At 43.6% G+C, this 15,210-nt stretch overlaps 1 protein-coding gene across 3 annotated transcripts in view; it reads right to left on the bottom strand.

The window, feature by feature from the left end:
- DOCK6 (dedicator of cytokinesis 6) overlaps positions 1-15,210 on the bottom strand; it is a 409,103-nt gene that overhangs the window by 29,145 nt on the left and 364,748 nt on the right. For all 3 annotated transcript variants that reach the window (XM_085600639.1, XM_085600641.1, XM_085600640.1), the window contains 2 exons: positions 2,597-2,833; positions 2,279-2,422 (listed from right to left, as the gene is read on the bottom strand). In XM_085600639.1, the coding sequence (XP_085456765.1) occupies positions 2,279-2,422; positions 2,597-2,833 (381 nt within the window). The remainder of the gene's footprint in view (positions 1-2,278; positions 2,423-2,596; positions 2,834-15,210) is intronic.

Here is a 15,210-nt window from a genome sequence, read left to right as displayed (position 1 = left end):
TGGCATTTGAAGAAGTGTAAAAACTGCTCCCAGAGCAGGGAATAAAGGCATGAGTGTGGGGAGGTGGTGTTGTTTCCTTGACAGGATGGCCAGAGGGAATGGGTCCAGTACATGGATTAATATCAAAGATGCCTCTACTGTCACAAGCAAATGTTAGTTGATGCCTGGGCACAGCTCCTCCTTTGTCCCTCCAGCTAGGCAGGCTCCAATCACAGTGAGCCTCTTTTTTTTACTTTACAGTGTCAAATCCTGCTGGAGTGTCAAATCTTACTTGACGCGTCTGCCGGGGTTTCTACATATAACATTAGGAGCACAATTGAAAGGACAAGAAACAAGATGCCAAAACAATTTCTGAGTATCCATTGTCTGCTTGCTGAAGGATATGCTTTGTCCCACCAGACCGCTGTCTCTTGGTTTTTACATACAACATTAGGGGTGCACTCGAAAGGCGAGACAACAGGATGCCAAAACAGTTCCTGTATATTCACTATCTGGTTGCCAGAAAACCCTGCTTTGTTCTACCAGGATTCTGTCTCTGAGTTTATTGTGGGTACAGTCACTGCCCCAAACTGGATTTTAGTGTTAGATGTGGAAGTACACCAGGGTTACCATAGTACACCCCACCCACACACACCAACTCCCAGAGCCTAAGTTTAGTATGGTGGAAGGCTTCCGCCATCTTGAAAATGCCCAAAGTGGGTAAGGTTGGCCCCAGGAACTTTTACCCCAATAGTGAAGGCATGTCCAGGAGTCATTCCCACCCACTAGCATGCGCCAGTCAAATGTGGCATCTCCAGGCACCAACTTCAAAGCACTACTGGACCTGTGGAAGATCAGAAGAGGACAGAACATGCTGCTTGCTTGAGAAGAGTGCTAAAGGATAAGACCAGTTCTCCTTTTTGTATCCAGGACAAATAAGTGGACGTCAAGGGTAATAAGGCTGACCTCCTGTTAAAGCTACAGGGACACAACAAGCTACAAGAGGCATTTTCCTGCAACTGCCCAGCTGAACAGAGGCAACTGGACATGGACTGGGCCCTGCTGTTTGGCCTCCACCTGACACCCTGTGAGTCTCTAAGTGCATATCCCGAGGTCTTGGAAGGCTTCAGAAGTGTATTCCTGTGGTGGATTGCAACTTGAAGGACTAAAATCAGATGGTAAAATTTCTGATCAGGAGGAACCTGGTTGGTGGATCCAAACCATATTCCATTGCGGCAGTGTCAAAATGCACCTAGGTCCCTATCTATCACGACCACCGACTATCATTGGCGCTTTATGCTTCTTGGCGCTATTCCTACTTAAAACTTTAAAAATATATATATTTATAATTCCACTTAATGGTTTTTGTCATTTTGTTTATTATATTTTAGTCCATTTTTCTTATTTGCTTCAGGATTTTTATTATGTTGCATTTTGACTTTATTGCCGTCTTGGTACTCCATAAATAATTTTCACATTACCCTAAGTTAAGCCTGTCTGCTCTGTGCCATAGCTACCATATGGTTGAGCTCAGGTTAATTTAGGGACTTTAAAGGTTTACCTTAAAAAGGGTTGGAGTCAATCCTTAAAGTGGTCAGTCACATGTCCCAATTAAAATTAATTTTTTTACAACCATCAAAATAAAGTTTATGATTTTTTTCAACTTCTTTTCCAGACCCGGCCACTAAATGGCAGAATAATGCATAGAATGTGAATCAATAATAAGTTTGTAATGCAAAAACTTGGGATATATGCAGAGCCACTGGAATTGTGTGATTGTGCATCCACTGTGATTTTCGCATAGTTATAGATTTGCCCCATTCACCATATAATCCATCATCTGCTGCATAATCTGCAGATTTTAACAAAAAAATGTTGTTTCTAGCTCAAACAGATGAAAATGTACTAAAAATGCAACGACGCGATTTGCCACCCAATGGAAGGCCCTTTGCAAAGCTGGACTGGTCACCTTCTTGTTGCTTATTGCTATATCTGGGTATTAAAATGGTACTAATGAGGTGAAACCAATGCCCAGAGAGTGTTGCCAAGTAAAAAAATATATGAAATTATGAAGTAATACTATTACAAAATGTGCCACATTATGCCGCATAATTTACTCAACCCTGCCACATATTTTGGCACATTCCGACTGCATAATACCAGCGGGTCTTTGATATATGGAGATTCTCACAAGCAATCTTGTTCTGTCAGGAGGTGAATATCTGAATAGTGGTGGTTTCAAATGAACTCTGGCTTTATCAACTCTTATTCCACCTGTTAGATCTTTCGGTGACCATACCTGGTTCACTGTGGTACCCACAGAGCCCTGCAGCACCATCTGCAGCATCTTGGCATCAGCCGGGTCTTGATGTGTGGCGAATGCCAGCTCTTGCGTCTTTTTCTGCATGTCTTCAATGGCTACTTCAATTGGGATCAGAATGATCTGCAAAAGAGTGAGAAATGAGGCTTCTGGGAGCACAGGGACGGATGGAGGCAGAGAGGAGGATTTCAGAACACCAGGAATCATTGGAGAAAAATAAAGGATTCTGGGAACAAAATAACCCCTGAGACACAGCAGATGACACTGGAGCCCGACCATCGTCCCCCGGGCCCGTACCTCCTCCTTGTGCACCACGTTGATCCGGGTCTTGATGTAGGGGAAGGCGTGCGACGTGGTGAGGATGGTCTTGCGCTTGTACTGCTCGTGCAGGTCGCCGTGCGCGCGCCCGTCCAGGGTGAAGGGCGTGCAGAACATGAAGTTGCGCAGGTTGTAGTTCTTGTCGAAATACGTGATGCGGTCCTTCAGCTCGTAGGTGTCGAAGTAGGGCTCCACGTAGGTGATCTGGATGTAAGCCTGGGGGCAGAGGGCGAAAGTGGAGAGAGACGTTGAGGTGACGAGTCGGGGATGGGAGACAAGTGGCAAGAGAATGTGGAGCAATAGAGAAGACAACAAATAACGGGGAACGGGGGATTAAGACGGGAAGGGTGAGAATGAAGAAGGGTGAGAATGAAGAAGGGGGAGAATGAAGAAGGGGGAGGGACGGGGGAAGGTGTGCAGATAGAAAGGATTACAAGGGGAAGAAAGAACTGGAAGCTACAGAGGGCAAGGGGGGCGACGGGGAGAGTAGAAGGCTGGGAAAGAGTGACTAGAAAGGGAGGGTGAAATGCGGGTGAGGAAGAGTGGGCAAGAGAAAGAGGCAGAAGAGTAGAGAAGAGACTAATGAGAAAGAAAGGGAGATGAGAGTAGTAAAATAAGGAAGGGATAAGGGAAATGGCAGAGAGGGATATGGTGCAGAGGGCGAAAAGAGAAAGGTTATGTGGGAGAGTAGGAGCGAAGGGCAGAGTGAGAATAGAAATGCAGGAACGAGAGAAGGAACCGAGAAGAAAAGCATGGAAAGGGAGAGGAAACGACAGGATAGGCTGACGAAACAAAGTGAGCAAAAGGAGAAATCCAAAGGGTTAGAGAAGGCAAAGAGAAACGACAAAAGAGAGGCAACTGAAGGAGAAGGGGGTGAAATGATGAGAAGGCATTAGAGCTAAGAAGGGGATGAAAGGGGAAGAATGAGGGGAGATAAATGGATTGGAGATGGGTGAAAGGAGGAGTACAATGGGAGAGGGAGGGCGAGGAAAAGGATTCAAAGAATAGAGCATGAACGTGTGTCAGAGGCTTGGAGACAAGCACAAAAGGGGGAGCAATGAGGTAGGCTGACGAAATGAACACAGCTGAGTCTCGGAATAATGAGGAGGGTTGTGCAGTTCACAATTCACACCCTTCAACAAACGTACCCGATGTTCATCTGCTACGTTTTTTCTCTTACCCAGATAATTTTCTCGTTAACAGAACCCAGCCAAGCCAGTGTGATTCACGCTACTTTCTTATGTGTCGTTATTCGGTGGCGAAAACGAACACAGACGTGTCTGTGAACGTGTGCATTTTGCAGAGCGTTTTGCAGGTAAGAACATCAACTTTTTGTTTTACTAAGTGTAACTTTTGCACCAATATTTTTGTACTGTTAATGGTTGCGACATAATTGTACCCAAAGGACCAATTTTCATGCCTATGTACAGTTTTTCATAAACCTTTGAGAGGATTTAAAACAATCTTTGCACCCACACCACTTCTAAGTATAACACTTGGGGTCCGATGCTTACGAAAGAGCCAGGTTAAACACACATTGTTGTATTGCGATGTGCCAAGCTGCTCCTTTGCGGTTGAAGGGGTGTGCAAAGCCCTCGCGACGCAAAGGGATAAGTTGCTAACTTCCTGCCTTACAAATATCATCGGAGTGGCATTCAGCTCGTTTACCCTTGCAAGCTGTTGCGTAGGCTGGAGTTATGGATTGCATTAGACAGCACAACGCCTACCTTTTGTTTTGCTTTAATTGCAGCTCCTGACGTAATTAACAGGCAAACTGTGAAGGACACCACTGTAGCGCCCCCACCTACGGCCGAGCCCACATTCCGGAAGTGGTCCCTCATGGACGGGTTCCACTTTGCAAATCCAATACCCTTTCCTTTCAGGAGGCAGTGTGGCATGGTTGCTTTACTAACGCTACTGTGGTCGAAAAACATTGAAATTAGAGGTGGGCGAGCCACTGAAAGCTCGAGCCAGGCTCGAGCTCCCGTTGATACCACGAGCCCACAAGGAGCCGAGTTTTCATCTGGCTGCTGCCCGTCACCCTCACTCCTCCCAGGTTGTGGCAAGAACCGCCGGAAACCAAGTTCGAGTCTCGGCGTCCCGGTACGGACCGGGAGTCTCGGCAAATCAATGAATCTGGCCTTGCCTATAAAGAATGCATGTGACGTGTGCAATGTAAATAGCCCTCAGGTAAAGCTTTTCAATACCCTGAAGTCAAGTTCGCGCTATAGAAAACTACAGAAAATGCGCTAAGAGGTAAGACCACACATCAACACAAGCTAAGCCAGATATATACCCGCTTACTGGCTGACTTGTAGAAAGTCAAACCTTGATACATCTCGGCTTCCCCTCTTAAATTGTGTGATATCAGGCAATTTTTTAGTTCAACAAAACTAAATTTTTTCATTATGTGGTATGAAAGCCCTTTCAAATATACAAATTAAGATTACCGGCTGTTCAAAAACCTATTTTGTGTCATGTATTAGACTATAATGTGGCTCTACACGAACTTTTAATAAGTACTTCTCAGAGCATTACCATAATGTGCTGTTTTAACGTCAAAGCATACACATGTTAAAAAATACGTTCTTATGAACTTTGAAGAAACGGTATGATATGTTACGTGGTCTTTGTTGTGTGATTTACACAGTACACATTTTCAGGGCTCGGCTCGTGCACGGGCTCTAAGAGCCGAGTCAGATCATTGGCTCGGCTCTCCCTGTTGAGTTGTGGGCTCGCCTACCTCTAACGGACGCATCCTTGCGATTGGTAAGGAGAGGGCTGTCCCTTTCATGCCCCCTTATTCTTCTACACGTCATATATGATGCGAAAAGCCCTATGGCCGTTGGTTGCGCGCTTGAGCTCCAGTGACAATACATTTGACGTCGGCCCTAATGTGATTAAGAAAAAATGGCTCAATTCCTTGGTTCGATAGTGCGAAAAAAAGGCGTTTGCTGTGTAGTGGGCCCCATATCACGCCCCTGGGGCCCGGTGCTACTGCACCTGCTACACTGCGGACAGCTGCGCCTCTGTTGGGCGCGCTCTTTGCACTGTGTTGTGGCAGGCCTTATAAGACCAGGCGTCTGTAAGGCATACTATAAACCTGCCCCGGCTCTGTTTATAATAACTGCGTGTCCTTATAAACCAGTCAGAGGGGCGGGATCGTGAAGCATTCCTGCAGCAGGGCGGAGCCCGCCCACCGGGAGTATCCACGTCTGACGTCTCCATATACAGTAAAGGGCGCGCGGCCGGGCGGGAAGCTGGCGCCGAGCAAGACGTGGGCCTCCCTCTGAGAAACAGAGCAGGCCCCGGCCGAAAACAGCTTTTGGCGCCTCTCCTTGAAACATTACCCTATGCGAAAGCTTCAGCGCTGACCATTGGCTCCCCTTAGCAGAGCATCCCGGCGTCCTGGATTATCCGGGGCCATATTGTTTTCTTTTTTATCATCTGACCCGGCACATCCAGAAACTTTAGTACATGCATGTCTCTGTTTGCATAGCGGATCGACTGAACATAGAGGGAGGCACGTTTTCATGTGTTTCAGTGCACAAAAAGTAAACAGTCTGTAGCAGAAAGCAATCTAGTTAAGACCCGGTGTAAAGTTGCATTTAGGGTCCTTTACTGCCTCACCTTCTTTGTTTTCTATTTTGGAGACCGCTGTCAATTAATGCATTCTGTGCCTCACGGTCGAAGTGTTGTCCTACCTCAGTGTTTGTGGGATATCCTGGTTCTTGGATCATCTGGTCATAGTACCTTTTAGAAAGCTAGAGAAGGCCACTCTGACCGCTTTACCACACCGGCAAACTGAGGGGAAGTACAATGAACCCCAAGCATGTATAGGTCATTGTCACTAGTCTCATCAGCACCTATAATGTCTCCAAAAAGCTCACAGCTCTAGGCCGATATGTGAAAAGTAGGAGTAGGCCAAAGACCTAAGATGCTTTATGCTATCTCAGTTTCCATTTCTTCGGACACCATTGTGGAGATCATGAACGTACTAAGACCGCCACATTACCCAAGATGGTGATTACTTGGCCATCCACCCCACTTTTAGGCCTTACAATTAAATATCGACTAGGCCCGTACCTTGTACGTGGTACGGTTATAGGACTCGGCAGCGCCCAATGGTGGTCACGGACTACCCACCTTTAGTGGTTGTTAGACAAAGATAAAGGAGGCCTAACCTTCGATAGTGGTAAGGCCACAATCGTCACTGGGCGCTGACCCCAGTTCTCTTCAGCCATAAGCCCTAAATGTGGGAAGTTGGAATACACCCCGGCTTTGACCCTGGCAGGGCCACCACCCTTATCAGGCTAATCCCCAAGTCCCATACTTTTCGTCGCCATTGCGAAAAGTTGGAATAGACCCAGGATTTGAACACAGCAAGGCAACCAGCCTCACCGGGCACAACGCTGATCCCCGTGTGCCTTGCCATTAGCACTCACCGTGAAAAACTGGAATGGACAGCGGCTTTGAACGTGGCAAAGTCACTGGCCACCATGCTGATCTCGAGTCCTTTGCCTTTAAGAGCCTTCACTGCAAAAAGTGGGAATAGATTGAGGCTTTGAGCAAGGCACGGCCATCAGCATCAACCGGAACCATGCTGCACCCCAAAGTTCCCCTGCTATTAGCACTCACCTTGAAAAGTTAGAATAGACCCTGGCATTGAAACTGGCCTTATTGCTACACCATAGTGATCTCTGAGCCCACACAGCACTTTTACCTCTTTGCTGTCTCGTTGTGTGCAATTGTTTTTGAACACTTTTCCACATTTAATAAACGTGTGCATAAATAAAAAGAGCACAACGTGCACATTCTACAAGCCATATCAGAGAGCGGCACAAAGCTAGTCACCTCCACCCTGTCTAACTAAAGATAGTTTCAGGGTACTTTTTACGTCTCGCCTAGGCTGTCTCTTCAAGACATGCTAAATTCAGTATATAGACATGAAGCTCCACCCACTTTCTGCCCATCTTTTTAATTGGCTCCTGTCACTGTTCTTTGTAAATGGTGGATTCTCACTGGTCAATAGACTTAGTAGTCCCTCCTTGGTAACCACCTTTTCTCCTGCTGTAACCTCCCAGGAGGACCCATTACATGTGTTTCTCAGGATGTTTTACTTACAGCCTCAAGCACTATTTTCATATATGTTTCTCCTGTCTCCCGCAACCGTTTCTGTACATAAAACATTTTTTTTAACGCGCCATGCCACACTTTTTCTTTAACATGACGCCCTCGCGCCTTTGTTTTGATGTGCACTCGTTACCCAAATAGATTTTTATTTATTTAAAATACATACAGACCTCCGCAAATTATTCTTCAGAGCTCAGCCCGGGGGCGGTCAGAGCAAACGGCATGCAGGGCAAGGGGGGGACCGCTTACAAAGTTTTTTTTTTTTTACTACAGCACCATGCTTTAACTTAAAAAATGCTGCTTCATATTAAATAATGGCGGCCACGCTTTTTTTACTAAGCTGGACCTGCATTTCCAGACGCACAGATCCCCAAACAAACACACATATACACGTGCATCTGCACCACAGGTGTTTTTCTTTATGTCTTGGTTTTGCACATGCACAATATGATCCTTTTTCTATTACTCCACTTGCGCACCACAAGGTCAGCTTTTTAATATTTGTAGTATTATCCCGTGCTGAGGTCACATGGTGCCTCTTACTTTTGCGCTTCCTTTTTTCCATTTAAACTCGGAGGCAGCACTTCCTACATTGACCTTGACGAGACGCACTGCCGCCATAGAGGAGGTAAGGGGACGCTGTATTAGTAGCACATTTTGTTTTTGTTTTTAGGGCTTGCCTAGGCAGCGCTTGCGCTGTCTCTTCGAGACATGCTGTATTCAGGTATTGGCTTGAAGCTCCACCTACTTTTCATCCATCTTTTCAATTGGCTCCTGTTACTGTGCTTTCTAAATAGGCGAGAGGATGTAGCCTTACAGCTAGAGCGGTTGACCTCGAAGCTGGGGAACCGGCTTCGGGTCTCGGCAATGACGCTCAACATCCTGTGATTCTGGGCAAATCACTTAATCTCCCTGTGCCTAACGAAAATGAATGTGTCCTTCTGTAATGAAACTGGTGCTCATGTAAAGCGCTCGGATACCCGATGTGGGTCTAGTTCGCGCTATATAAAACTCTATAAAAAAATGGTTTCTTTTGATTCCTCAATAGGCTTTGTAGTCCCTCCTTAGTACCGCTTTTCTACTTTTGTACACTCCCATGAGGACTGGCCCTTTTACTTGTGTTGTTACTTAGGATGTTTTAATTAAAGACTGTGAGCACTATTTTTTTTATTTTTATTTTTATTTTTTTATTTATTTTTTTTATTTCAGAGCAAGAGGTTCAAGAATACATTACAGAATAAATTTAACATTTATATTGTTGACAATATGGCATTAAAATGAAATAGTATGAAGAAAAGAGAGCACTAACCGAATGTGCAATGTGCCTTGTGCAAAACAGCAAAAATACAAATACTCAAAAGCCACTAAAGTGCAGGTGCAAAGGGATCAATTCCCCACTTCAGTATTTAGAATATAATATCTATAAAGTGCTGATGCATTCTTTACGAAAAACCGTCAAAAAGGAAGTTCACTTCCACAATCTTATCATAGATAATATAACATTAAAGTGCGAAAGTGTAAAAAAAGGCACTAATCGAAAGTACAATGTGCCATGTACAAAACAGCATAAATACCAATCCTCGAAACCACTAAAGTGCAAGTGCAAGACATAAGTAATTACAGTAATGTTACAATAAAGGGAATTCATTAGCATAAAAACATCAATAAAAGAGACATACTTCGAAACAATTCACCACTTCCAGTATTTAAAATGTAATATCTATAAAGTGCTAATGCATTCTTAACAGAAAACAATCAAAAAGGAGGTTCACTTCCATACAAAAACCACATTAGGAGAAGACTTCTGGGTATATCACTTCCAATATTTCATTTTCTATTAAGTCTTCTCCAGTATTTCAAAAAACGTCCAGTTTCGCTCAAACTTTTTTACAGCTCCTACCCTCCTAGCATAGGCCTCCTCAAATTTTTTTACTCTTTTCATTTTATTAATCCATTTCAAATGAGAGGGGGCTTCTGTAGATCTCCAATTTTGCAAGATTAATGAGCGTGCTACTGCACTAGCAATAAAAATAAAAACTCTTTCTCGTTTAGACAATTGTTACCCTCCCTTGCAGTAGCCAAATAGCACAGCCACAGCTTCGATCGGGATTCTATTTCCGATTGCACGCTCGATGTCTGAAAAAACGACTTCCCAAAAAGACCTTAGGCCGGGACACACAAAAAAAATATGGTGCCAACCACCTTCCCCAGGTTTAGAGCGCCGAAAGCACTTATCTTCCACGTCTGGAAACCTTTTATTTAGAGTAGAAGGTGTTAAATAGGCCAGCCACCTTGAAAAAAAGGCCATCCTCTTATAATTAGCAGCACACAATGCTCTGCTTCTTCCTGAGTAGCTGATCCACTCCCACTCCCTTTCGGATAATCTGCAGTCAGTTTCCCGATTTATTTTTTCCAAATGGTTCTGGATCACCATAGAATATTTTGTTATGTGTAGCAACTTATACCAGTTGCCTATTCCTCGTAGTTTGGCCCCGTAAAGGGCACCTGTCGAATGATTGGGGGGTTCAGTTATACCACCGGTACTTCTCAACCAGGAGACTAACCGCAGATATTCAAAAAAGGCCGGTTTCCGATGAGTCCCTATCCTGGCCAATATTTCCTGCCAGGAAATCAGCCTATTCTGACCTATGAAATGTCTCAATTCGGTAAATCCAGAATTCTCCCAAACATTGATGTGACTAACTTGTATCTGGAAACCGAGGCTGGCACATTCTCTTATATTGAGATATTGAAAGCCCATCAGATTCATTTCCCTAGAAACGGCTTGAAGTCTGATAAGGAAGTCTTTTAAAGTTTTATATCGTGTTTTCTTAGGAAGCTTAGCAGTTTTTAAAAACACTGAAGTGAATGAGCCAATTTCTAGCAGCATTCTATTGATAAAAAAAGTATCTCTACAAGAGCTGGATCCTAACAGCCCGGATACTAAATCAAGAAGGGCAGCTTCATAATATGATCTTACATGTGGGAGCGCGAGCCCCCCCTGATCTATTGATAGTTGTAAAGTATTCAATTTAACTCTGGGGGCTTTCTTCTCCCAAATAAATTGTCTGAAAAGCGTATCCATTTCCCTGAAAAATACCTGATTAATTTTGATAGGAACATTAGAAAATAGAAAAATCAATAGGGGTAATATAGACATTTTTATTAATAATACTCGCCCTACTATTGATAATGGAAGCAATGACCATTGCTCCAATAATTTACTTATTTTTGTCTTTATCCTTAAATAATTTAACTCAAATAATTGAGAAAACTGTGAGGAGACATAAATCCCAAGGTATCTTATAGGGTCAGTTCTTAATGCTGTGATTTTAAAGAACAGGGAAATGCGTCGATATCAGCATTTATGGCGAGAACTTCTGTTTTATTTGCATTAATTTTATGACCGCCTGTTCTCTCAAACTGCAAAAATTCTCCCAAGACCTCCTCGAAATTAATCCGATTTGGGGCCAGGTATAGGATAATATCGTCGGCACATAATTTAAGTTTAGGCATATCAAAGATTGGAGGGTGAATAGCAGCATTGTTTCGAATTCTTAAAACCAAGGGTTCGATAAAAAAAGTAAAAAGTAGGGGAGAGAGTGGACGGCCTTGTCTCGTTCCACACCTGATTTTTATTGTTCCTGCGCAGCTGGCATTTATTACAAGCTTTGCTGTAGCGTCCTGATAAATATTGTTTAGCATCCCTACAACATTCAACGGAAAACCAAATTGAGCCAGAGTAATAAATAAAGTCTTCCAATTTACAAGGTCGAATGCTTTTTCTGCATCGACCATTACAATGCTTGCTGGGATATGATTTATATTAATATAGTCTAAAGCCTGTATTAGAAATTGAGTATTGGCAGCCATTGATCTACCCGCAATAAAACCAGTTTGATCCTTATGAATTACTTCCTGAGCAGCTGGTAACAAACGCTCGGCCCAGACCTTCATTAATAATTTATAATCAGAATTTAAAAGATTTATGGGCCGATACGAATTCATATCATCGGGATTCTTATCTTTTTTAACGAATGAAACAATAATCGCCTCTTTAAACTCGCTTGGGACCGGGCCCCCTTCTCTAATAAAATTAAACAAATTTCTCAGAGGAACAAGTAATTCCTCTGAAAAAAACCTTAAAAAACTCAATTGGGAAGCCATCTTGCCCACAAGCTTTGGAACCCGCAGTTGATTTGATAGCTGCTAAAATTTCACCTACCTCAACTTGTTTTTCTAAGTTATGGACCCGCTCCAAGGATAGTTGAGGGAGATTCAAAGTTGAAAAATACTCTTTAATCGAGTTTTCCTGTATTTTGTATTCGGTGGAGTATAACCGGGCATAATGATCCAGGAAGAGTTGGGAAATTCTGCAGCTATCAACTACATCTAAACCAGTGGAGGGATCCAATATTTTTATTATTGAGGCAGATTCCTGTTTCTTCCTTGTAGAGTTTGCCAGGAGTTTGCCAATTAATTGGCTCTCCTCGTAGACTCTCTGTTGAAATAGTTGAGAGTTACAGACCTCTTCCATGGTAAAGAAATCTTTCAATGCCATTTTTGCCTGGTCATATTTATTAGGTAGAAACTGAAGTTGAAGGGCATACTCCTGCTCCAGTTCTATCTGTAATTGGGCTATCTTATCCCTTCGAACCTTATGCTGAGCAGTTGTAAAAGCTATTATTAGACCCCGAGCTGTCGTTTTGAACCCTCCCCAAACAGAAAAGGGGGTAGCGGTATTCTCGTTGATCCTAAAGTATTCCCCGATCCAGACCCTAAAATCCTTTACCCATTCCTCATTCTGCAATAGGAGACGGTCGAGCTGCCACCTAGGCCGTTCCTTATCCTCGCCCTTGATTTTAATCTCCAGATTAACATAGGCGTGGTCTGAAAAGGGGTTACATCCTATACCTACTTCTAAAATCTGAAGGGACCTGGAGCTAAGGAAAAAATCAATTCTGGATGCGGTTTGAAAGCGATGTGAATAAAAAGTAAAAAATTCCTTCTCCGCATTCCTTTCCCTCCAGCCATCCACCAATTGAAATCCCTTAATAATAGCTTCCAAAGCTTTTTTAGTACTCGGTTTTAATTGTCTCCTCTGTTTATTTGATGTATCTTTTCTTAAACCCAATATAAAATTAAAATCTCCTCCAAGTATCATCTGCCCCGGGGCACCAGATAATAAAGTATATATTTGGATCAATGGAGCCTCATCATTAATTATCGGGCCATAGTAATTAATTAGATTAAGCCTTTTCCCATATAACTTTACTGCTACCCATATCCATCTCCCCTGCAAATCCCTATGAACTTCTACGATCTCCCAAGGAAGCTTATTTGAAAGGTGATTGCGACACCCCTCGTTGCTGAGCCTGAGGATGCAAAAAATACTTTTGAGAAAGTTCTGGGTATAAATAGCTTAGGGGAGTTAGACTTAAGATGAGTTTCTTGAAGGAAAAGGATTTGATGGTTTAATGAAGTTAGCCATCTAATTAAAGCGCCATACTTCTTTTTATTCAGTATACCATTTACGTTGGCTGATAGAATCTTACATCTATTCAATTCCCTAACCATCTATCCATCTATTCATGATCAATTTTCTGCCTTGCCTTTTAATATAAATTCTAATAGTAACCTTATTCCGAAAACCTCTTGCTCTGTTTTTCCCCCCTTTGCCATAAGTGAACCCCCGGCCCCCCCTACCCCTCCAACCCCTAGAAAAAAAACCCTTCCTAGAATGTGGAATATCCCCTACCAGCCACGCTGACCACATTACTACCCACCCTACTACACCCTGGGGTGTCTTGACCTTACACCCTTCACCTTCCAAATGCTCAGAACAAGCAGCATGCGACGCAAGGGGCCATGTGTAAGTCAAACATTCTATTTTTTCTATTTCAGAACGTGCCAGACCAGGCTTTATCATTAACATGGCACCCTCTTTACTTTATTATGCACAGCGCTGCACATTATCTTGGTGCCTGCTTAATGTAGTTTAATATACACGGGCGCTGTGCTTGATCAGAGCGCCCGCTTAATTTAATATGCATCACGGCGCCCGCTTAATTTAATATGCACCGGCGCTGTGCATGAAGTTGTACCACAGTGCTCATTTGATCATTATTGTTTTTTGGAAAAAGTATCAAAGCCGGACCTCCCAGTGCCCCGTACAACACTCGCGGGCCGCTGCTCTTGAGCAATGGCGGCCACTTCTTGCTTTTTTATTTTCTGCGCGTCTTGTGTTCTTTCACTTTTGTTTAACAATGACTGCCACCGCCATCACACCACTGGCGGGATGCTGCCCTTGAGCAATGGCGGCAGCACACAGGTGCAGGACACGTGGACTCGGTGGACCCGAATCGCAGCAGCGCTTCGCCTGGGCGCAGGCTGGTAAGGTCTATTAATTTCATAGTACACTTGTGGCATGGGTGGCTGTACTCTCTGCTTACCCCAGGCTCATTGAACATGCAGTAGGAACGGGAGAGGCTGCACGAATCGCATGGATCATGTCACGTCTCTACTGCATGAACAATTATACTGCATGTATGTGAATTGTCTTAACCAATGTTACATTAGCCCGATCTACATATATCGCAGTATCGCTAATGTATATTTTAAGTGTGCTGCTGCAGGATCGGATGTCAGATCAAAGGCACAATTAACTATGTTTTTCCCTTACCTGGAAGACAATCTGCACTCTGGCTGGCAGGGAAAGTGACAAAGGGGTTGTGCCCTGGCCTGTACCAGCTGGTCACTGACTGTGCATCCTCTGGTTCCAGTCTGTCGGCTGAAACCGCCAAATAACAAGGTCGCAATGCGACCTCAGGACAGCGTAGGTTGATAATAGAAGGTAAGATGTTTGCATATGAGGCAAACAAAATTATCAATGTTCACTCAAGGTGTTGCCAATGTATGCAAAGCACGTTTCCCACCGAGAACTAATTAGTAATCATGTTAAAGGCTACAGTTACCGTGCTCGGTGACAGACTTTAGTTACTGTCTCTACCTTTGTACTGTCTTTTTAAGAACATTAATGGTTAGACTGTGTGTAATGAGATTTCAGATGTATTATTAATTCAGGATTTGACTCTCCGTGGCCAATGTTTTAGTAATTTGCAGAATTATCTGCAAAGTAGTAGTAGTGGAAAGAGGTTCACTACACCCTCAGTCCCCTTCTTGCACATTCCACAGTTACTGTCTGCTCAGCACTTCATACAAGTAAGGGCAGAGGGTATGCTGTTGTTTGAGCTTCAAGAACGGTACGCCAGTAAAATGACTACAGTAATTTTCCTTTGTAAACAAATCTGTACAATCCCTTCCTGGCTGTTTCCCTACGTATGACCTTTTGGCGGCAGTGGCTTGTGTTCTCCCAAAGGTACAGTCTGTTTGCAGCTGCGGTTTCTATTCTCTCATGAGGTTTAAGTCAAATCCTGCTTATCCCTTTTATTCTTCTTTCA

Source organism: Triturus cristatus, chromosome 4_2 (assembly GCF_964204655.1).
Source record: "Triturus cristatus chromosome 4_2, aTriCri1.1, whole genome shotgun sequence".
Lineage (NCBI taxonomy): Eukaryota > Metazoa > Chordata > Amphibia > Caudata > Salamandridae > Triturus > Triturus cristatus.
The sequence above is the reverse complement of the archived record's forward strand: the minus strand, read 5'-3'. Positions and strand labels throughout refer to the sequence as shown.